This window comes from Asparagus officinalis, chromosome 3 (assembly GCF_001876935.1).
Source record: "Asparagus officinalis chromosome 3, Aspof.V1, whole genome shotgun sequence".
Taxonomy (NCBI): domain Eukaryota; kingdom Viridiplantae; phylum Streptophyta; class Magnoliopsida; order Asparagales; family Asparagaceae; genus Asparagus; species Asparagus officinalis.
Window position 1 is genome coordinate 15,438,236 of NC_033796.1, and position 23,211 is coordinate 15,461,446.

The 23,211-nt window shown below is 33.9% G+C and overlaps 1 protein-coding gene across 2 annotated transcripts in view; it reads right to left on the minus strand.

Annotated features, from left to right (window-relative positions):
• Window positions 1–21,333, minus strand: part of LOC109833144 (calcium-transporting ATPase 3, endoplasmic reticulum-type) — an 82,999-nt gene extending 61,666 nt beyond the window's left edge. For both annotated transcript variants that reach the window (XM_020400705.1, XM_020400706.1), the window contains exons 1-11: window positions 21,085–21,333; window positions 20,927–20,995; window positions 18,681–18,748; window positions 18,549–18,599; window positions 18,420–18,453; window positions 5,892–5,909; window positions 3,857–3,993; window positions 3,459–3,533; window positions 1,495–1,540; window positions 666–725; window positions 495–575 (exon numbers count right to left, since the gene is read on the minus strand). In XM_020400705.1, coding sequence (XP_020256294.1) covers window positions 495–575; window positions 666–725; window positions 1,495–1,540; window positions 3,459–3,533; window positions 3,857–3,993; window positions 5,892–5,909; window positions 18,420–18,453; window positions 18,549–18,599; window positions 18,681–18,713 — 535 coding nt within the window. In that variant the 5' untranslated portion in view covers window positions 18,714–18,748; window positions 20,927–20,995; window positions 21,085–21,333. The remainder of the gene's footprint in view (window positions 1–494; window positions 576–665; window positions 726–1,494; window positions 1,541–3,458; window positions 3,534–3,856; window positions 3,994–5,891; window positions 5,910–18,419; window positions 18,454–18,548; window positions 18,600–18,680; window positions 18,749–20,926; window positions 20,996–21,084) is intronic.

A 23,211-nucleotide genomic window follows, 5' to 3' on the forward strand; every position in this document is an offset into this window, starting at 1 on the left:
AATGAATTGTCCCATAATCAGAATTATGGGGTTTGGGAGTAATTTGTCAAGGGTTCAAAGTTCAATGTTTGGGAAAGATCCAGAAATTTTCAACATTATACAGCTGATATTGGGACATGGGTAGGAATAATGTAGGACTACTTACAAGATACCAATATAACAGAAATTCTAAGCTTTTGACACAAGCGTCAGGTGGTAAAAGTAGTCAATGCAGTTTATTATGCAGATACTGCTTGACTATCTACCACACTGATAATCTAATTGCTCAGAAAAAAAGAAAATAAAAACAACGATTAATCGGTATTTAATATGATTAAATTTCTGAGAAGTCTCCAATCAGGAAATCAATTGATACATCAGAATAATGTTTTCATACTACTGAGAATCAACATATACTGCTTCTCCTTTTCATGGTTCTCCCATAAATGAGATGATAAATGATGACTAAAAGTTTCGACAAGAATATTAAAATCAATATACAAAGAGTCATATACCCGTAAGAATTGCCTGGTCAACTCGTAGTTGATTACTAAGCATTTCAATCATTCTCATATCCGCCGGAACTTTGCACCCCACTAGTAAAAACAAAAGACAGAAAGTTAATCAAACCATGAAAAAGAATGCTTCTGAAAAGTACCTCTATCAATGTATATTGGTAAACTTACCACCTACTTCAACAATATCTCCAGGTACAAGCTCCGTAGCAGGTAGTATTGAAAAGCAACCTGCAGAAGACATTGCTTCCCAGTAAATACACCACAGCTATGTTTTTCAACAAGCTATAAATATATGGTCATGGCTAGACTGCGTAAGAGTAAGGAAAAAGTCATATTTGAACAATACACAGTAGATTAAAAGCGTACATTGTACACCGTGATAGTAGGAACATTGCCCATGATTTAGTTTAAGCGGATACTGCCTCTCCAAGAGGGTGTTTAGAGGAGCTTATTTTTTGGTCATAGTAGCTTTAGCTAGCATTTCCATATCTGCATGTTTGGTGACAGCTCAAATAAGCTAGCTTTTATCTCATTAAAAAGTTGGGGTTCCCCAACTTTTGAAAAACTAGCTTATAAGCTCATCTAATTAAGCTAGGTTTGACCAAGTAATTGACTTTTTAACCATTCAAGTTCTTATCATAAAAGCCAAAAGCTAGCATATTGCTTTAAGACACCTTGCAGAATAATTGTTGCTTATTCTAATCTGCTTGGTTTCTAATTCACAACTATCATTAACTTTTCAAAATAAAAGAAGTATTCCTGATGCATGGATATATTCAAAAAAGAAGAGATGGAGGACTTGGATGTTTTTGTATTGAAAAGAAAATTAGAAAACCTAAAACTGGCATATATGACATGATTAACTTGAGTTTTGATTAAGAGCTCGCTTCAAGTAGTATACTTTAATGAAAGAAGCTACAAAACAATAGTTATCATAAAGATGCAGAATGAACAAAGACAACAAATAAGCACCAAGAAGCAAATTATTATTCCTTACCATTTCTAAGAACAGTAGCGATATCAGCTTGATATGCCCGCAATTCCTATGAATATCGCAATAAGAAAGGATACAACACAAATTATAACAGGTTAATAAAGAATACAGACAGACTGATCAAAGTATATTATAGAAGGCATTAAAATCATTAAGGAATAAATTTTCATCAAGGAAAATGTTATATTGCTTCGGGAAGAGAAAACCACATAAGCTGCTGTAGAAGAACATATGCCAATAGCATTCTCTTAAAAAGAGCATGAGGAAGCATTCTGATTTCTGAAAGATAAGTTTAAATTTAAAAACAAAGCTCATTGTGTTCTCAAAGGTATGCTGTAAGGGATCTGCTTATGAAGATCTCAGTTTCAGGAATCATAACCAAATCGGAGAAGTTAAATGTACGATTGAGCAAAGAGGAAGAACATCAGCCTTTCAAAAAGTATTCCAGATGGCCCTTACATAATGTTTTTATGCTGCTAAAATTCAAACAATGACACTTTACCAAAAGAAAAGTATCTATACTTCGGATTATAAAATGAGACGGAAAACTTAAGTACAAATGTACAATTAATATAAAAAAAGATCTAGTGAAAAACCCAGTACAGTTAAAACTAAGTTCACAACCACAAACACCAGATATGGTTCTTTATTTTACATTTTCTACCTGTGACCTCGTCTACTTTTCTGGTTGTGTCTTCTTTAAATGTCTTGTATGTATATCTCTGAGGGTGGGGGACGCCAATTGTATGTATATCGATGAAAAGAGAATGAAGAAAGCCAAGAGCGAGGACACGCAGAAATTTGAATTCAAATGAAGCATAGAGAAATTTGCTGAAAACTGCGGCAGAAATCCACACTCGTCCAACTCGAAAATTAAAGTCGTCTTACGAAGTTCTTTTTCTTTTTTTTCCTTTTTTTCTTTTTTTCTTTTTTTTTAGAAAATACGAAGTTTTTAATTTAATTTAAAATTTCATGATACCAGTCATTAGAGAGGAAAAAAGAAGGAAAAAACTGACATTTGATCAAGATGGTACATGCTACTTATAGAAGTTACATCAACTTGCATTGAGAACAACATTACTTTATCCATGTTGTTTTTGGATATATTATTCTTGTAAAGATGAACAAGTGGAAGGTGTATTTTGCTGAGAGACAACCTCCACCATCAAAGGCATGTACTTGACCCCAAAATATAAATAAAACCCCTGACCAATCCACAAGCGGTGCCCCATTGAATTCCCTGCAACTTTTTGTTATGGAAGGTTACTTTGTTCATGAAACTTGCCCGGACCTTTTTTTCGTCTTCATTCATCCAGGCCTCTCAAGCTTTTTACAACTTTACTAACATTTCCATATCATGCAAGCCCTTGGAAATATTTAGATGACCTTAAGGTTGTACACAGGCACATAACTAAAATCCTTTAAAGCTTCAGATTTATGTAAATAATTTCCTATTCCTAATCTCCTCGAATAAATTCATGATTAATCCTAATATTATATGGAGAACCACAGTAATTCAAAAAATGGTAATATCTTCAGAAGCATGACGGTCCTGAAACTACCAATGTTGATAACTTCCATATCATAACGAAGTTTGATAAAAGAAAATCTGAAAGGTAAATAATTTTTATTAGTCTAGAACAGCGCAGCTGACCAAATCACTAAGAGGTGACACATCAGATTAGGCTCCTCCTACAAGCTCAAATACTCATAAATTTGACACCGCTATATAGATGAAATAAATTAAGAACTGTCTTTACATAGGCCAGTTTCAAACTGCTAATTTGCAATAATAAAAGTTTGATATAAGCTTTGTTTTAATACTTGAGGGTGTCAAGGGGGAAAAAGGAGAACTAACGTGTGCAGATGAATGATAAGGTAAGACCATAAAAATCTTATAGGACAAAAAAGTGAATAAGACAAGAAATGTTTCTTCCACCAGTATCTACGGTAATTAAATTTATTACCTCTAGGGCCTTTTCAGCATTTGTTTCAGTTATAACGCCAACTGCTGCATTTGCTCCCAATATCATTAAAATTACCTGACCAAACAAGAAAATGAGGAGTATAAAAAGGAGAGAAGAATGAGAGAGAGAAAGAGAGAGCTGAATGGAGAAGACTGGTAACTGAGGATGATATATAACTATTTATAGGCTAAAAAAGTTTCAGATAATTCCCGAAATACAGGTGTCGATTGAGTCCACAACAAAATATGAATTCCAGAAGGAAACACTGGAAAAATATCCTTTAACACTGAGTACAGCCGTAAATAGTGCAAGAATTATGCACTAAATTCAAACGCACAGAAAAACTCAACACAAAGAATCATTGCAAAATAAGAAAAATAACCACGAGTGTTTCATACAGAAGGTTCCAGAAATGCTGCTAGGCCCGTTTCTCCATTAATCAAAGCTAAAATAAATGAAACCACTGCAGCTGCAATCAATATTTTAACAAGCAAATCATCGAACTGCTTCAATACAAGTTTCCAGAAGGGAGTACCTGTGTGCAAAAATAAGTATTAGCATTTGTTTAAGACAGGCACTTGCCATAGAGCCACATGAAGCAACTAGCTTAAGATTTGACACAGCAACATCAACATAGTGAAAGTGCAAGCCAAATTTAAAAAAAAAACATAAATCCAGGTGATAAAGAACAAAAACCAACTTGTGCTTGATTAAAACTATATTCAAGAATCACTTTTCCATGATTTTCAAGATTTTAGATTATTGGTTAATAGACATGTCTTTACAAGTGTTTAATCCTCCTCAGATTTGATAACAAAAAATGTAATTTTTCCTAATTAAAGTTCAAAAAACTAAAGAGAGCCATGATTTCTCCCTGTCTGTGCCGCCTTTTCTATTACAAGAAACTAAACATTTCATTTTAAATGACCTCAAAAAACAATTCTAAAGATCCACTCTGTAGATCTTTGTCAAACGGCTTCAGACTAAGGGTAGCCAGCTAACCAACATCCCTTGAGAAGCTTGGAGGCCCAGATCAGTGTAAATGAATTCTAGGATATTAACAGTTTTACCAACTTTACCGATGCATTAAACAAGGGGGTTTCAGGTTCAGCTTATCAACCAATTTGATTTGAGTTGGCCTGATTATTTTAAAATATATGTCATAAGTAAATACACTTCAACATAGAGTCTGTTAAAGTGTAAACACTTAGAAGCAGATGCACAGGGATTATAACAACAATCTATACTATGAAAAGGTTATAGTTAATCTATACTATGAAAAGGTTAAGTTATTAACTATAACCTAATTTTTTGTCAGGCAGCAGTGGTTTCTCATAACAGGTAGGTGTTATCAAACCAGAGCAAGAGGGCACCAGATCTCCAGGTAACTGTTTTGTAGCTCCATGTAACAGGGGCAGGCACCTTCAGCCCTATTTTCAGGTTGGAAGCTATGGGACCTGGTGACCATAGAAAACAAGCAATGGGTTTACTAGGAGCACAGACCCGCTGTCTTTTTTTTCTTGGTCATTCGTACTATTTTTTTTTTTTTTACTCAATGGTTTTTGTGGCCTTGCATCCCTGCTATTTTGGATATGAATCTTGTCAGCTGCCCAATCATAGTGACTAACTTCGTGTGATGATCTATCAGTCATTCAACGGTGGATCACTCTGCTTCAGTTTCATTACTATCTCACTGAAGAAGTGTACTCCACTTTTCGTCCAAAAGTATACCTGATACTGATCTGATCCTATGATTAATAGGGTAAGATTCATATAGTCCACCTTACCCTATTATCCCAGTTCAATTTGGGCAAACAGGTCAGTCATGTTTCTTAAACAGAAACTGAAGATAGACTTGCACAAGGCACCCATTCAACTTCAGGTTTCTAAAAGAAGAATTGTGAATGACCAGACCAAGTCAAGCTGATTGAAAAGATTGACATGTTCACTCTGGTAACAAACCAAGCACAGTGGTAACAAACATGACAGTCAGAACACAATCATATATTGATTATATGCAACTCTGAAAATGATTTTTGAGCCAATCCAACCTATACTTCTCTCAGACTGACCTCATTTTGTGTCATTTTCCTGTTTTAATACTCTAGCTGGACAAAAAGGTAATCAACAAAAAGAGAAAACCTTTTGCTGGAAACTAGGTAATCTACTATGAAATACACATAGTAATTGGAGCTCATGTACATTGCAAATTTTATGGAAACGCCAAGTGCTTAAATTATCTGTTATAACCATAAAAATTAATTAAAAATTAAGGCAAGAAGGCGAATCTTTCCTAAAGAAGACATGTCAAAGAAACAGCCAACCCGTCCATTCATCAAAAAAAACAAAGATAAAGCAGCTCACAATTTATCGTTATGGACTAACAGCTACTAAACAAGAAATATACAAGCATTGAGAAGGTTTAGAACTTACTTTTTTCCTGAGGAAGCACTGGCCCACACAGCATATGCAAAAGAGAAGGGAGAAGCAAGAATCAGATGTGTGAGGTTAGCAATTAAAATTAAATAAAACTTTTTAAAATTAAATGAAACTTTATAAGTCATAAACAAGAAATTTTCCAAAGTTATTGACTGCCTGTAAATTGCTCATAATATATTTTAACTAGCATTGCTACACACACATACATATATACTACATACAGAAGTCATTCCTAGTGAACTTACATACAGAAATATTGCATCAAAAGAAATCAAACAATCTATATAATCATACACTTGAGTAAAGCAACATCCTGATTCATAACATTACTACAGCCTAAGCTATAAGATTACTAAAGTTCTAAACATAAGAAACTATTCCAGTCATATGAAACATAGGATTGAAAGAAGGAAGGCGTTTAACCAGTTACTGACTAGCAATTACCAGAATATCAAGCATCTCCTGAACAGAAGCCTGACAATCTGTTAAGTTTTCACTAGCAAACATGTACCTAGAAAAGTTTTTAAATCAATTTTCATAAAACGATCTTCTTTTCATCGAACGGGATGAACATGAGATGTACTTCAAGTCTTCAAAATCTAAAATCTCCAGAAAAGGTTTATCACCGTGTGACATCCTAATCCTAATGTCAACTCTGTAGACTGGTACTAATCCAACTAAAGCAACTAGAGCTAGAAAGAACAATCACATGAATCTGGAACACCAATTAGCAGGTATAGAAAAACTACTTAGCTGGTACCAGTAAAGCTCACTCAACTATTAAACACTAGAAATATGTGCCATAAATTAACATGGTAGATTGGAAAAATTGACTGGGTTCATAATCAATGTATAACAATATATACATACAAGTGGATTTAGGTCATTTTACTTTATTAAAATCTGTACAGGTTACACATGTGCATCTAATAATAATTTCAATCGTACTAATGAAAAGTATAAATTTCTTGTAATGCGGTAGTATTGAAGATTTGCTATGCAAAATGACTTTTAGCATCCTCAAGAATAGTTCAGGACTCTAAATTACGTAACAAGGGTCGACCTTTCCTTTCTAAATGGGAAGTAACAAAGAGTACTCTAGAAGCGAGTAAAAACATTGGCAAACTTAGGGGTGTCTCACAAAACTCCCCTAAACTTTCAAATTTACCAATGTATCACCCCCTAACAATGTTAATGGCATCGTTGGCCATTACTTTGATTATGTAGGAATAAGAACTAAACTTTTAATATTGATAATATAGAAGTATAGTTGTCTTCAGATGATAAATGGCTCGTTTCTGTGTTGTAAAGAAGGATAGCTACATTGGTTAAGAAGGTAATTTTAACCCTCTGAAAAAGAGAGAAATTACTGAACATCTGAAACCCTTAACCGCCCAAGGCAAGAAAATAGTAGATCCAAAAGACCGTGTGGCTTTGGAGGGAATAGAACTGGCATTATGGTGAACTCCTGGCACTTTCTATTGCAATTATATTTCACTTACATCAAATAATTATGGAAAACATAGCCCCTGTGAGAGTAAGGAACAGAATGTTTTTAATTCTTTTATAAAAAAGAGCTATGAAAATCTTAAATGGATGATGGTGATAGATGTTATATGTGCAGACTGGAGTGCAAAGCAAGTGTTATAACTTAAAACTACAATGAATTCTCGAGAATTTTATGGAAACTTCTACAACTAAGGTTGGGGAAAATTTTTAGACCTCTGGAAGTTCCTTTGAAATTGCACACACCAATGTTTGTAAAAGCCTTTTTGAAACTCGCTTCACAACTTTCTAATGGCTAAACACTTCAAAATTCAAGACTCAAGAGTGAAGCTCGTTAGCCCTTGAAGCTTACATCTCATCACTAAAAGCATAACTAAAGTGTGTGCTTTGTGCTTCATAAAGCGCTTTTCTTTTGAAGCGCACACTTTAGACAAGATGCAAGAATATAAAAGGATTTTTAAGGATTTCTTTACTTATATTAAAATGCCCCATGTATTTTCAATATGACCGTGTGATTGTAACTAAAACATATATGTTATGCATGTAGCTTAGTGCATTATGATTCGTTTCAACACTTCACATATTTAATTCTTATTTACTAATCAGGACATGAATGTATATATGTGTAAATTATTATACCACTATATACTATATGTTCATAATTTTTACAAATTTAAAATTAAAATACTTAACTCATGAAGCTTACGCCTCACGCTTTGAAGCTTACGCCTCGCTTCATCAAAGGGTCTAGCGCTTTACCCCGCGCTTTTGTTTTTTTTAATATTGGCACAGACTAATAAGAAGTTGCTGCCAAAGCAAAGGACAAATACATCAAGGATATTGTAAAACCCCGTAAATTTTGAAAATATTTTGATTAATATTGATAAATGAGTTTTAATCATGATAAATATCAAGTGTGAATGTATGATTATGCTAACAATTGATTTGAGATCAATTAAGAGTATATATGAGAGTATACAAAGGCTAAACATGCACGAAACGACTAAAACATGCACAAAGAAGAAATCTGAAAAAAACAACCAGTTAAGAGTATATATGCATTACACACCGATACAGTTCGAATCTGGAAAAGCTCAAAAAACAAAAGTTGTAGGTCTCTAAAATAGCTTTCCAACGCATCTTAAATCACCTCATTCGAGGTCGGACGAGAAAGTTCCAGCCAAAGTACCAAAGACTATTTTCCCAGTCTGACTGGGTTTCCAGTTTCGGGTCTGTTTGCTTTGTTTCGGGTTGGGCTGTTTTGATTCGGGTTTGCAGCTGTGTGTGTGGGTGTGTGGGTGTGTGGGTGTGGGTGTGTGGGTGTGTTTATACACGAAAAACTCATCTTTTCAAAACCCTAGCAGACCCTCTTCTTCCCTCTCAAACCCTAAGTCTAAATTGTGTTTTTGGAAGAGTTTCGTGAGGCGAACACTGAGGAAAAGTCGAGATTTGCGACGTTTGACGACGAAGGATCGAGCCCTACTTGGTTCAGAGGGATTTGCACGTGGCAAAAGGTAAGATCACCTCCCTCCAAACCTCTCCTTAATTAAAAATCAAGTTTTTATGTGATAATTATGTTTAATTTCATGTTTAGGGTTAATCTAATGTGTTAGAACCTAATCTATGATGTTAAATCTTAAATCACGGTTATAAACAGTAAAATAAATCTATAATTATCGAGTTTAGATGATCATGATCATTAGAGTTGCATTTAATTGGTAAATCTTATTTTAAATTGGTGTGAATACCCTAATTAATCATGTTAAACAAAAATTATGATTAGAAGGCTAAACCCTAAATCTATGAATCTACAAGAGTTTATCTAGTTTAAACGACCTTTTGTCAAGTATCCATGAGTTCTAAATCAAATCTATTGATAAAAAACCGAGCTTTGAAGAAAAACCAAGCAGAAACCGAAACCTGGCAAATTTCGGTCTGATTAGTCGACTGACCGCGTGCGTCAGTCGACTGATAAGGTGCAGTCAGCCTCATTCAAGCAGCCGATTAGTCGACCGAAGCTCCTTGTTGGTCGACTGATCAAGCCTTATATGTGATGTTTGTTTCTTTTAATTGTGGGTTCAATTTGCGAGCGAGTAGTGTAAGTCGTGTGCTGTTCTATACACATATTTTGAGGAGTTCATGCATTGAGTTTGAGTACGTACAAATTCATTGTTTGTAGTGGCCAAATAGTTTGCATCGTTACGAGTGACGATTATTATATTCTATTATAGTTGCGATTGGTTGAGTGGGGTCAGTTAGTACCCGCAATGAAACCGCGAATGGACTACACTCTGAGTGCGTTAATCAGTATACTGCAATGAGACAGCGATGGACTTCACTCCTTTATGCATTATTGTTTCCGCACGGGCATGCGCTGACGTCGATGAACCTATATCTCTTGTATCTGTACGAGAGCGCACAGAGGTCGATGAACCTATGTTTTGTTTTCGTATGGTTATGCGCAGATGTTAATATACCTATTTGTCGATCCGCACGGGGATGCGATGAGTTGAATTTCAGAGAAGGATGATTTAATAGACTTGATGATAACATGAGTCACAGGTGATGATTGAATTTCTTTTTTATATGTTTTATTGTGGAGGTACTTCACGTCGTTGGTATATGGAAATTTTGTATTGGTATCTACTTTACCCTCAAGGGTAAAATGAGGAGTTCGATGATATTTATGGAGATGTTTGTTGTGATATTTTCTTGTATTGTGTTTCTTTATTATTTTACTTGTTTAGTTGGAATTTATATTTAGAGATTTACAACTTGAGACATATAATATATACATGAGGGTTTCCTTGTTTGGATTATTTCGCTCGACGTACCAGTCTTGTGTTGTGGGTTTCTAAATATAAATTTCATGTAGTATAGGATAAAATGATTTAGATAGACTATGCACTTATAGGTAGAGCCTCCATCGTATCTAGTAGCCCTTTCCCTGGGGGCGGATGGAGATGATTTTCTTAGCGCTCTGACGCTGTTGATTTCCTTTCTTTTCAGACAGCAGATCAGATTTTCGGAGAGCTACAGGTTGACGAACTTTCAACATAGTCACCGTTATTTATTTATAGTAGTTTCTGCTCCACGGTTGTTTAGTTTTGATTTTAGTTGATTATTAGACTTGCATTTCATTTTGAGAGCTAAGAACCTATGTACTTTTCAGATAACTCTTGTAGTTAGATTATTTATCATTTGTATCAGATTGTTGGACGTATTTTCTTCTATACCTGTTGAGACTTGATTATATCTGATGTTGATCATTTATATCTATGACTTATTTCCTGTTTACATCCTTTTTATATCTGCTTGTACCTGCACTGTCTTTTATTGATTCCACTAGAGAGAGATTCCTATGATGGTGAAACGTGTTATTGCATAGTGTTCAGTGCATGGAAGATTTAACATCCTTAGGTTCACCTTGGACTACAGCCTTGTGTGAAACCAAGGGGCGTCACAGATACAGAGTGTGCTGGCCAAATTGGAGGAAACAAAAATACAAGTCTTTAGAAATTACCAAATCATAAAAATCTGCAACCATCACTTTAAGGAAAACATTATCAATTGCCTTTTTTCATTCTTTCTTTCTCAGACAAGGCAAGTAAATACTTGAATAATATTTCATTAAGTTATCAGTGTATCTAAAAAAGTCAATACATACTGATGCACCAACTGCAGGAGGAATTGCATTAGAATTCCAGTGGCCAAATGAGTGGAAACGAAGTGTTGCTGGAATTGAATCAATCAACCTCCACCATACATCTAAATCTAATCATATATAACAACAAAAATGTCCTATCAGAATCCATTGGCAATCATGAACAATGTGATGTACAACCTTCTTCTGAGTTTGAACTTGAAGAGGTCAAGCAGTTGTGACATTGCATGTGTTTCACAATGAGATAAAGCACGTCAAACCTGCTTCCTTAATCATTTGAAACCCAGAAATCGCTTCAGCAGGTTTGGCAAATCTTGGTTCATTAAGCCGACTTTACAGGAGAGACCTCATTCCACCATTTGATATGCTAATAATGCTCCGACTCTTACCGTCGATTCGAGAAATTCAATCTATTGAGTGGAGCTAGCTAAGTGTCGCATTAAGGGAAACATGAGATACAGACTGTAGGTGGGATGCTTAGAACTGAGAAATCAATATGGGGATTGCACTCAGGTGAGTTGTGTGTAGGATTTGCACTTCCATGTGCATTGTATAAATGCAAAAGAAACACCAAGTGAATAACTTATGTACAACCTTGGTGTTTGATTAGGTGTCCCAAAGCAAACTGACTGGGTACATTGGGCGCTAAAATATGAGTTAGTCAATAGAATACAAAGAAAATTGGTTAAATGATTACCCATTTCCATCAGCTTAACTGAGGTGATTGTCATAACAACTGATATTGAGTTGTCGTAAGTTGCCACTTAAGAGTAGAATTGACGTTGAGTCACTAAAACAAAAGCTAGTAAAACTTTACATTGAAACTGATGATGTACCAGCTATTGTTTGTTTGAGTTGGAGGACCATAAGATACATGCTTGCGCGTGATGACTTGATTAATTTGGGACTTACAAAACAAGGAGGTTGGTGTGTATGCACGCGCATCTGTTGCCTTCGGAAGTGCTGTGGAGACTTGAATCAAGTCGAAGTGTTTAGGTGCTATAGCAAAGAATCATGAAAAACCACCCCTATGTTAACTTCAAATTTTAAGATGGAGTTAGAATAAAGTGAACCATAGAGTAAGCACAACTCAAATTGGACGCAATCTTATGTGAGCGATGGTGGAAATTTGTTGCACTTATGTGTCAACATCCACATGAGTTGATAAAGCAAATGCTACAAGAGTCTCATGTAGAATCAATGTTATACAAAGGGCTAGTGCCTAGGCAAGGCCTAGGCGGATTGCCCTTTTCTTTCTTTTTTTCTTTTTTTTTAAGTAGTATTGGAGGAGTTTTGCTGAAGGTCTAAGGAGGAGCAGGAGGTGAGGAGGAGCAGGAGGTGTTCGTAGTTGGTGGAGGAGGCTGAAAGAGATAGGAGGGCGTGGAGGCAGCAGACTTAAGTGGTGTTGAAGGAGTTTTGTTGAAGGCGTGAGGAGGAGCGAGAGGTGTTCGTAGTTGGTGAAGGAGGCCAGAGAAGGCCAAAAGAGATCAGAGGATGTGGAGGCAGCATCGGAGGAAATTCCAACCAAGATCTAAATGGTGCAATCTGCATAAGTGCCCCACGCTACCTTGGGCGCTTCCAAGACCTAGGCAGGCCACCTAGGTATTTCTTAGGCCTAGGGGATCTAGGTATTGTTTTAAATATCGGCCGATAATCGATATTATCGGCCGAGTTATCGGATTTAAGAGCTCTCCGCTAGGATAAGTTGGTTTTGTAATCGGTTATCGTTTTGGAGAGTTTATCGGCGAGTTATCGGCGTTATCAGCACTTATCAGTCGATAAGTAAGGCTTTTTTATCGGGATTATCGGCCAGGTATTTTGAGTTGGATTGTTGAGTTTTTAAACCCGACCCGACCCGCTTTCTACAATTAGTTAGTGATTCTAAACATGATGATTTACATTTTGGTATGTTTATATTTCATTAAGCATGGTTAGATTACATTTTTTAGTTATTATATTATATATACACCATCCAGTATATCACTCCGATAAATACTACGTATCCCCGATATATCCCCGATTTCCGCTATCCGATAAGGATTTTGGCTGTCCGATAAATCCCCGATAACCGATACTTAAAACCTTGGATCTAGGTGGGCCCCTAAACCATTGCTTAAAACATTGTGTAGAATAAAGAATACAATGGTTTAGTAGTTAAACACAAACACATCTCAGCCTCCAATTTGAATACGTGTATTAATCCAATTAGCTACGTCAACCAACTTAAATAGACCATTGTTGTAATACTTGTAATAAGTTCAAAGAATGGCGTTCATTGAGCAAATCTTCAAACATCAAATTGCTTGAAAGACAACTCTACAACACATATATTTGTGGTTTTGAGTATAAAAAGGAAGACAAAATTGTAGCACTTGATGGGAGGTGGAACACAAGGACTCACGCTTTTAATAGCTTGGGCGGTCTTACGTTGGTAGAGAGTATATTAGTTAGGAATCAAAGAACGAGCTTAATTCATGGAAGGAGGTTGTATGACACGTGTAGTTCTAGAATATCTGACGATTATGAAAATGGAGGGACTAGAAACATAGGATGGCTATGTCATTGTCAAGGATAATGTGATTGAACATCACCTTGGATGGAAAGGAATATTAACAATTGGAGGATAAAATAATGTAACACCACTTTAACGGCAACAAATACTAATGACTAACTGAGAAACAACATATACGAATTATCAAGCGAAATAAGGCCTGGTACATTAAGAAACTATTTGTGGATGGGCCAACAAAGAATGACAGCATAGAAATCTCTCCAAACTCTGATAGGGTTCCTCACTGTGGCTCTTTAATCTTTCACTACTTTCTTTTCTTAAACACTCATACTAACTTGATCATAGGGGTGGGCAAGAAACTAACCAGCTTGCCTAGTTGATGGTTGCATATATTAAAAATATTTTTTTTATATCTTTGTTGTGTACCTTGGAACCTAAGAAATTCTCAGCCTCAACATTAACTCTTGAGTCTAGCAGGAAAAGGTTTCAATTGATGATGAACAAAAAGGTATGGGTAACATGATGTGTTGAAGAACCTACAGCTTTGAGGAGACAACCAAACAAGGTTGTTAATGATAAAAGGGGGGAATGTGTTGATGATAAAAGGGTCGACACTAACCAGAAGTTAAAGTGATCCATGAAAGCTTGGATACAATTTGTTGTTTGCAAGATTTATTAATATCTTAGGTCTATAAAGAAGTCCAAACCTAAAAGATACTCCTTTATCATGTAAAATGTGCATGTTCATGCAATTAATAATAAATCAAAATGAGTTCAACTAAAAAGCAACATGATTTTCACGCCAAATAGGAAAAGATGGTTGATTCATGTTCAAATAAAGTGGGTTTGTTAGCAGTAATTTACTCTGAGAATTAGATCCCGCTTAAATGAAGGACACAATCCAACCGCCCATGAAGCTTCATAAATTAATTGACAGTGGCCTTTTGCCTAACTATAAAGCTAATTCTTCTTTTTCTTTAAATGACAAGAATCAGACCTCAATCCCTAGTATGAAGGCTTTCATCTTTCTCTCCTTATCATCATAATAGGATACTGAAGAAATTTAATTCTCGTATGATAAATAGGAATTGATGTCATTGTCTGTAAGACAAGATTCCTCTTCTAACCATGGATACATTGATCAGTATTCTCAGGAGAAGAATATGAGATCAAATTTGACCAAATGGGGAAAAAAAATAAGGCATCATATTAGTTGTTATGTTAAAGACAATCTTGTGTAAAGAATATCATAAACTACATGCCTACGGTCAAATGGATTTTCCAACTCCTTGAGAACCAAGATAAGGACAGCGTAATTGGCCTTCTAAAGAAACTTAAATGATGTAAATAAGGATTGTACGACCTCAAGACATTTATATCCATGAGAGATTCCTATGTCTGATAAAGCACGGGACACGACGATGAACAAAATATTTGTTGAAAGTGCTCCAAATCCCTTGGCGGATGGGAAATCTACAAAGCTCAAAGCTCTCTCTCTCATAAATGATGACAGTGGGCATAAGAGGCAATATGACAAGTGAGTATGGATTTTTCATTGTTTTGGACTCATCAAAAGATGTGACAAGATTGAATCCTTCAGTTCGAAGGCAAGTTGATCTACACTCAGCATTTGATTCTAAAAGGACATCTTATAGCGTGCATATACACTATTTTACTTAAACCATCCAAGATTATCACATTATTGCGTGCATGTACATTATTTTATTGGTAACATGTTTTTTGCAACTGTTAGGTGTTTCTTGATATGCTAAAGCGAACATGTATTTCATTCTAAAAGGAAAAACAAGTTTCGAATTTTCACTCATCAAAAGACGCGACAAGATTAAATCATTCAATAAGGAGATAACTAGGCCCACACTCAGCATTTGATTCTAAAAGGACATATTATAGAGTGCAATGCATATACACTATTTTATTTGAACCAACCAAGCTTATCACATTATTTCGTGCATGTAAATTATTTTATTGGTAACATATTTTTTTTGCAACCATTAGGGTTTTTTTTTTTTTGCAATGCTAAAGCAGACTTGTCATTTTGATTCACAGCCTCACAGGTTATCTTTTTGGTTTCACTTTGCTATCTTTGAGCTTACGTAAGAAGCAAGAATGCTTTTCTAATTTTTCATTTTAAAACCTTCTGCAGTTTAAATAAGCTCCCCTTAATTAAACAAAGGAAATAACACACAAAAATTCGTGCAGTTTCCATCAAGGCACATCTCTTTATTTGTAGACCACCCTTAGTAAATGGGACCCCTTCTCAAAAGTACATTAGCCAGCACGCATATAAAAGATCCCAAAGAACTTCTAACGCCCATAAGAATAACAATAATCCTTCTAGCTTTAGACCAGATTATGCTCTACTCCTAACCAAACATCTTCCTCTCTTAGTTAAAATAAAAAATAAAGTGTTCTCTTTCCCCATGTCACAAAACTTTTAGTTCTTGAAATATTAAATTTTGAAGTAACTAGTAAAATGCACGTGCGTTGCACGTGAGCATGCTTGTTTAACAATGAAAATTTTAAATGTGGACCGTAAAATGATGAAGTGAATCGATGGACAACTCTCGATTCATTCATGTACCTCAGGTAGTTTAAATTTTACCAATATTCATGAAACATAAATGAAGGACGTAATAAAAGAGTCTTGAATCTATAGGGTAATGAAATAAAAAAAGGAACCAATTCATATCATATTTCAAATTTAAATACTTTATCAAAGTCTATACTAGTCATCAACATTTGAAGCTGAAACAAAACATATAGACATAGAGAGTCGAATTTACTAAATAGCTGATATCTAACATGGATTAATAGGACGAAAAATTATAATCCTCTGCATGACAAACTTATTCTGTAAACACAATAGCAACATTAAAAGATGCTTTAGTATTAGAGATGAGAGATACATTTTTGCTCAATTTACACTAAGGTTCAAGCTATTTAAGGAAATGCTAGATAATAAGAACTTTCCTAAATAAATTTCTTAAACTTAAAGCTAAAATTGACATGACGGGATGATTGAGATATATCATGCAAATAGGGACTTATCACTAGTTGAAGTTCCGTGACAATTGCAAGAGAGACTGATTATATCATTCATGTGTCTTTTATCAATCTCTAGTACACAACCTTAACACTGAATTATTGTGGTAGCATTTCCATAGAAATCTATTCCATCTTTATTGTCATCCCAAGCTATTCAATTCTCAGAAATAGAAGTCAGATGGTTGGAAGGAGAGGAATAGATAGAAATAAATGAAAAATAAATGTCATGTATAAAAATGAGTTATTAATTAGAAGGTAAAAAGTCAAAGCTTAAGAAAATATCACTTTAGTAATCAAGGTTTATTTATAATAAAAATATAAAATTTATTTTGGATGCATGTGAATATGATGTTGGTTGCAGTATTTATTCAACTTTTTTGTCTATAATCACGATAAGAAAGTTCATTTTGTATTTCTTACTGTAACATCAAAAGGGTAATAAAAGTAGCCTAATACATTCCTAATTGTACCCTTACTTCATGATATTAGCATCATAGATTTTTTTGGTACAATGTGTTTTCAAATTACACTGTGAAATGCGTTTAGCGGATTGAATTTTAAAAGTATTTAATCTAATGAGATATCAAGATACATTTGCTCGTTTCAGATTTTTCATAATACATTTTGAATTTCGAGTGAACCCAATGTATCTAAAAAGAAAACTAATCGTCAAATTGATTGTAGCAACTTAAATTGTACCGAATTGACTCATTTCTACAATAATCAAGTTTCGAAACACATTTTTAAAATTCTAATTGAATTATAGAGGAACATACCATGCTAACACATGCTTGAGCAAATTTACGAAAGAAGTCGACATCTTGTGCTTTGCTAAATTTTCCATTTTAATCCAAGCGGAGTTTTAGTTGAGCTTTTCTCTTGTAATTGTATGAGTTTGGCTTAGTACGTATTATGGTGAGTGGAAGAAAATGTGTGAGCTAATTTATACTCAAGAGATGAAAGAGAAGTTAAATAAAAATAAAAAGTGTTGTTTGTTAGTTAATTTGGTTCGTAGTTTATGCCTTGATTCAAATTGAATTTTAAAAGTCTAGACTCTACATCTTGTTATTATAATTATTTGATCAATTGTCTTATATTATTGTGCGACTTCTTGGGAAGAAATTTATAATCTTGAGTAAAAATTTTGGGCTCATTAGCAATTGGTGCTCAAAAGACACAAAGAATGAAGAATGAGGTGTATCATTCTCAAATTCTACCTCTTAGGTTGTCTCCACAAAACCCTTGTCCTCTCATTGCTTAAACTTTAATGTCCCTCAAAACAGTCGTTTCAACTTCTTAGAGAGGAGAGTAGGTCGCAAACCCCCCGACATGCAATTAAGGTAGCCCGAAAGGTGAACATTGACATTCTAAAATTCTAAATATAGACCTAAGCATTTGTTTGTAGTGTTAGATTATAAACTATTGATAATAATTATATTCTTGACCAAATATTTTAAGAGAGAGCAGTAGGTGCATTTAATAAAAAGTTATGGATAATTGTTTAAGGATTACTTATAACTAATGGTATAATTGTGAATTATCAAATTTTGAAAGGGCAAAATAGGAAATTAAAAGTTTTGATATGGGTATTCTCTTTTATAAGTAGTATAGATTATCATAACTACCATAAGTATAATACAATAGTTACACCAGTATACTGAAATAATCTCTTTTTTGTCATACAAACTTGTATCGTCATAAAATTCAAAGTACAGATAACGTAAAAAAACAACCAATTTACTATAGAAATCAAATAAAATTCAAGCGTGTGTACCATTTCTGCCGTATATCCTCGCATTCTCTTCGACCTATCATTACGAACCATAAAGAAACATAAATTAGATCATTTTAATAAACAAATCATACAAAAAAAATATCAAATTGCAACGCATTGCATCACTACCTGTGAATCCGAGAGGCCTTTGGTCGGATCCACTCGAAATGCTTCCAGAACCTAAACCAAAAAGCAAATTCACACATCAAAATAACTTTGTCTCGAAATTAAACAAGAGATAAAAAGAGGTGCTTTGCTCACCTCCGCCACGGATCTTGCAAAAGCATCCTCCATGATGCAACGACTCTATCTTTATTTTGATTTTGATTCTGATTGATCAAAAGAGATGATTAGGGTTGAAGTTGGAGCAAACAAAGAGCAATGAAGTGGAGTTAAGGCGAGGGGGGATCACAAGGACGTGTGTTGATTGTGATGGTTTTGCACATGAATCTCACACTGTTGCGGAGAGTGGAAGCAGAGATGGGTACTTGAGATTATAGTGCATTAAACAAATATGTTTTAGGGTCGGATTAGAGAGTTTGGGTTAACTTTGCTTTGGATTGCACCCGCACTACTAAAAATGACCATTTTGGCCTCGTACAAGAGTATGACATAGAAAGTGCATGCGCATTTTCGCACTTGTATATATAATTTTTTGGTGGTTGTTTGTGTGTTGCAATTGCAAATGCATCAAATGTCGCACGCAGTAGATGTCACATGCAGCATTTATTGCTGGAAATAACCTCAAATCCATCGTTTGGACGTTTGCACTTTATAATGGGAAGTATTTCCAAATCCAAATTCAATGTTTTTTCATTTGTTTTATGAATTTGTTTTCATTTCAAACCAAGTGTTTGTTTATTCAAAACTGCAAAAGAAACTTACATCTTCTTGATTTAAGTTAACTAACTTGATGATGTGGCATTAAGAAAATAGTTCAAATTCTCTACAATCTTGACTGAAGAGAATTAATACAGTTGTTATTTAGCTAAATTGTGTTGGTTTATTTAGTGGATCCCACAGTTAAAATTTTTCGCATGTCACTGGTGCTTGTTATTTGCAAGCGAATAATAAAGGTGTGAAAGTGACTCACTTTTATCCATTTAGGTGTATGTTTTATTAAGTGTATTTGAAAATGAAATGCAAAAAATCTTCACTTACAAACGTGCAAAAGTAATATAAAAGTTGAAAAAGTGGGACCCTTTTTAACTAAAATAAATAAATTTTTTATTAAATATTTTTTTGTGTCCAAATTTTTTTTTTGCATGTCTGATAGGTTTAGAACTTAAGGATTGGACGGGAGTTTATTATTGGGAAATCTATATTTGTCCCTTAAACTTTATTATTTTTTAAATTAGTCCCTAAAATTATTGAGATTATTATCATGCAAAAATACATAACTTACATGTTATTAAAAATTACAATTAAATATGTAATGCATATAAAATATAAAGAACTTATAACAGATAATATGAATAGAAAATGATAATATCACAAATAAAATTTTGTAAAGTATTTTCGCTTTCAAATAAAGAATTAATTTTACCTAGTGTATATAACTCGCTTTCAATTCATTTATTTGTAGTTATCAAAATATATGGGAAATACTATCTAAAATCAATAAATATTATTGCCACCTTACCTTTACTTTTCTACTTTCAAGAATAATTTATTTTTGTAAATGAACATTGTATTTCACTTGCATGTTGATATAGATACACTTTGAACATTGTATTTCACTTGCATGTTGATATAGATACACTTTCTTATTAGCAAAACAAAGTGACTTTCACATTTTCTATTCACATTAAACTTATCAAACACCCCCATAATTTATGTAAATAATATTATTCATGGGATTCTCAAAAATGAAAAGTTTTTACTGGTGAGTTGAAGAAATTCTTTACAATCAAGGATGTAAAAAGATCTCTACCCCAAAAAAGGAATTTGCAAAAGTTGTTACAACAATATAGCCATATTGACAAATGCTGCATTTTTTCTACAAAATGTAAATCCATTTAACTTTAGCAACTAATTTATTGCTTACCAAATATTTTACATAGAAACATAAGAAAACTCCTCTCAACTTTGAACAATTCTCATGACTATTCTCCTTGATGTTGTCCAAAGAATTTTAATAATCAAGTAGTTTCTAAATATTCAGTTAAGAACTCATAGTACCTATGTCAAAGAATAGATAGCAAACAAAGGATTTTAATATTTCATCATTTTAATTAAAAATTTGCAGTCAGAAATATTTGGCAACAGAGGCAACAATCACTACAATGGATGCTGAATCCAAATGTTATCCACTTTTGCTAATCATAAAAGTAAGCGGCTATCAGTGAAAGAGTGCAGGATATGGTTCATAAAACAATTTCAAACAATGAATAAAAAAATCCAAATGCAAAAAGATCAATTATTGATACAAATAAGTCTAGGGAGCATTTCATCAAACATATAGCAAGCAAAACCTAATAAAAGATCACAGGGGCGGATTTTGATACCTTAGTGGTTCCGAGTGTTGGTGCACTCGACAATGGCCTTAAACTTCCTCTCTCAGATCAAATCGAGCCCTGATTGTCAAAAAAGAAAAAAGAAAAAAATTAAAAAAAGGTAAGAGAAAGAGAGAGGAGAGAAAGGACTAGGGTTATGTCAAGGTTACCTCGACGAGAGGCGGCGGCGACGGCGACGGCGACGAGAAAGAAGATGGAGATCGAGGGATAAGGAGATCGAGAGAGGATTAGGGCAGATAGAAGGAGATCGAGATGAGGAGTTGTAAGCAAGAGAGATCGACAGGAAAAACGAAGAGAGGTCGAGAATAGAAAAACGAGAGCGCGAGAGAGAGATCTCCGAGCGACTGACAAATCTCGAGGGAGAATGCGAATTTTTTGGAATAATTGCAACGCGAATAGACTCCCCGTGGGCCTTTTTGCGAATAGACTCCGCTAGGGTTTTTTTTCCTTTTTTTTTTTTGAAAATTGTATTAATGCCTCAAAAGCAATATTCTCATGTGTTGCAGCCCTTTCATTTTTTTCTACGTGGTTCAGCTCTAAGAAGTGTCACGTCATGTGTTACAGTTTTTTTTTAATGTAATTATCATGCTAACTAAGCAAAATGAGAGAGAAATAAACATAAAAGCCCAAAATACCCTCATGTTCTCCTCTCTCTTCGTTCTCTCCAGATCTATCATATTAGGTCCAGATTGATTCATGTTAAGTGTAATATAATTCCTTTTAAGTCTAATTTAAATCATGTTAAGTCTAATTCAACTTGTTTTTTGTCTATAAATAAGTTAAATTAGAGTTAACATGAATCGTGTTAAGTCTAATTTAACATGTTTTACGTCTAATTTTATGTTAAGTCTAATTTGATTCATATTAAGTCCAGTTTGATTCATGTTAAGTTTAATTTAATTCCTTTTAAGTCTAATTTGAATCATATTATATCTAATTCAACTTATTTTAAGTCTAAAAATAAGTTGAATTAGACTTAACATGAATCATATTAGTCTATTCCAACTTATTTTAAATCCAATTTCATGTTAAGCCCAATTTTACTTCATGTTAAGGCCAATTTGATTCATATTAAATCTAATTTAATTCATTTTAAGTCTAATTTCATGTTAAGTCCAACTTGATTCATATTAAGTCTAGTTTCAGTTTATGTTAAGTCTAAATTCAGTTCATGTTAAGTCTAATAAGTAATAACAGTTCGTGTGAAGTCTAATTTCATATTAAGTCCAACTTGATTTGTGTTAAGTCTAAATTCAGTCATGTTAAGTCTAATAATAGTTCATGTTAAGTCTAATTTCATGTTAAGTCTGACTTGATTCGTGTTAAGTTTAATTTTAGTTCATGTTAAGTTTATATTCAATTCATGTTAAGTCTAATTTCATGTTAAGTCCAACTTGATTCGTGTTAAGTCTAAATACAGTTCATGTTAAGTCTAATAACAGTTCATGTTAGGTCTAATTTCATATTAAGTCCAGCTTGTTTCGTGTTAAGTCTAATTTTACCACATGTTAAGTCTAAATTCAATTCATGTTAAGTCTAACAGTTTATGTTAAGTCTAATTTCATGTTAAGTCTAATTTGATTCGTATTAAGTCTAGATTCAGTTCATGTTAAGTCTAATAACAGTTCATGTTAGGTCTAATTTCATATTATGTCCAACTTGATTTGTGTTAAGTCTAAACTCAGTTTATGTTAACTCTAATAACAGTTCATGTTAAGTCTAACTTGATTCGTGTTAAGCCTAAACTCAGTTCATGTTAAGTCTAATAACAGCTCATGTTAAGTCTAATAACAGTTCATGTTAAGTCTAATTTTATGTTAAGTCCAACTTAATTCGTGTTATGTCTAAATTCAGTTCATGTTAAATCTAATAATAGTTCATGTTAAGTCTAATTTCATGTTAAGTCCAACTTGATTCATGTTAAGTCTAAATTCAGTTCATGTTAAGTCTAATAACAGTTCATGTTAGGTCTAATTCCATGTTTAGTCCAACTTGATTCGTGTTAAGTCTAAATTCAGTTCATGTTAAGTCTAAAATTACCCTAGAGGGGGTGAAAATGGTATTTACTAATCTAATCCGATGTTAACACCAATTTTAAAACTTACTAACAATACTCTAGCAATTTTGATATACACAAATGATATATGCAAAGGTATAGAATTAAACAAAGGGCGAAATAAACATAAAACACAAATGAAAGAGATAGTGCGCAAATAACAATCACAAACACAATCAAATGATCATGGAGTTCGGTCACTCTCGACCTACGTCTCCGC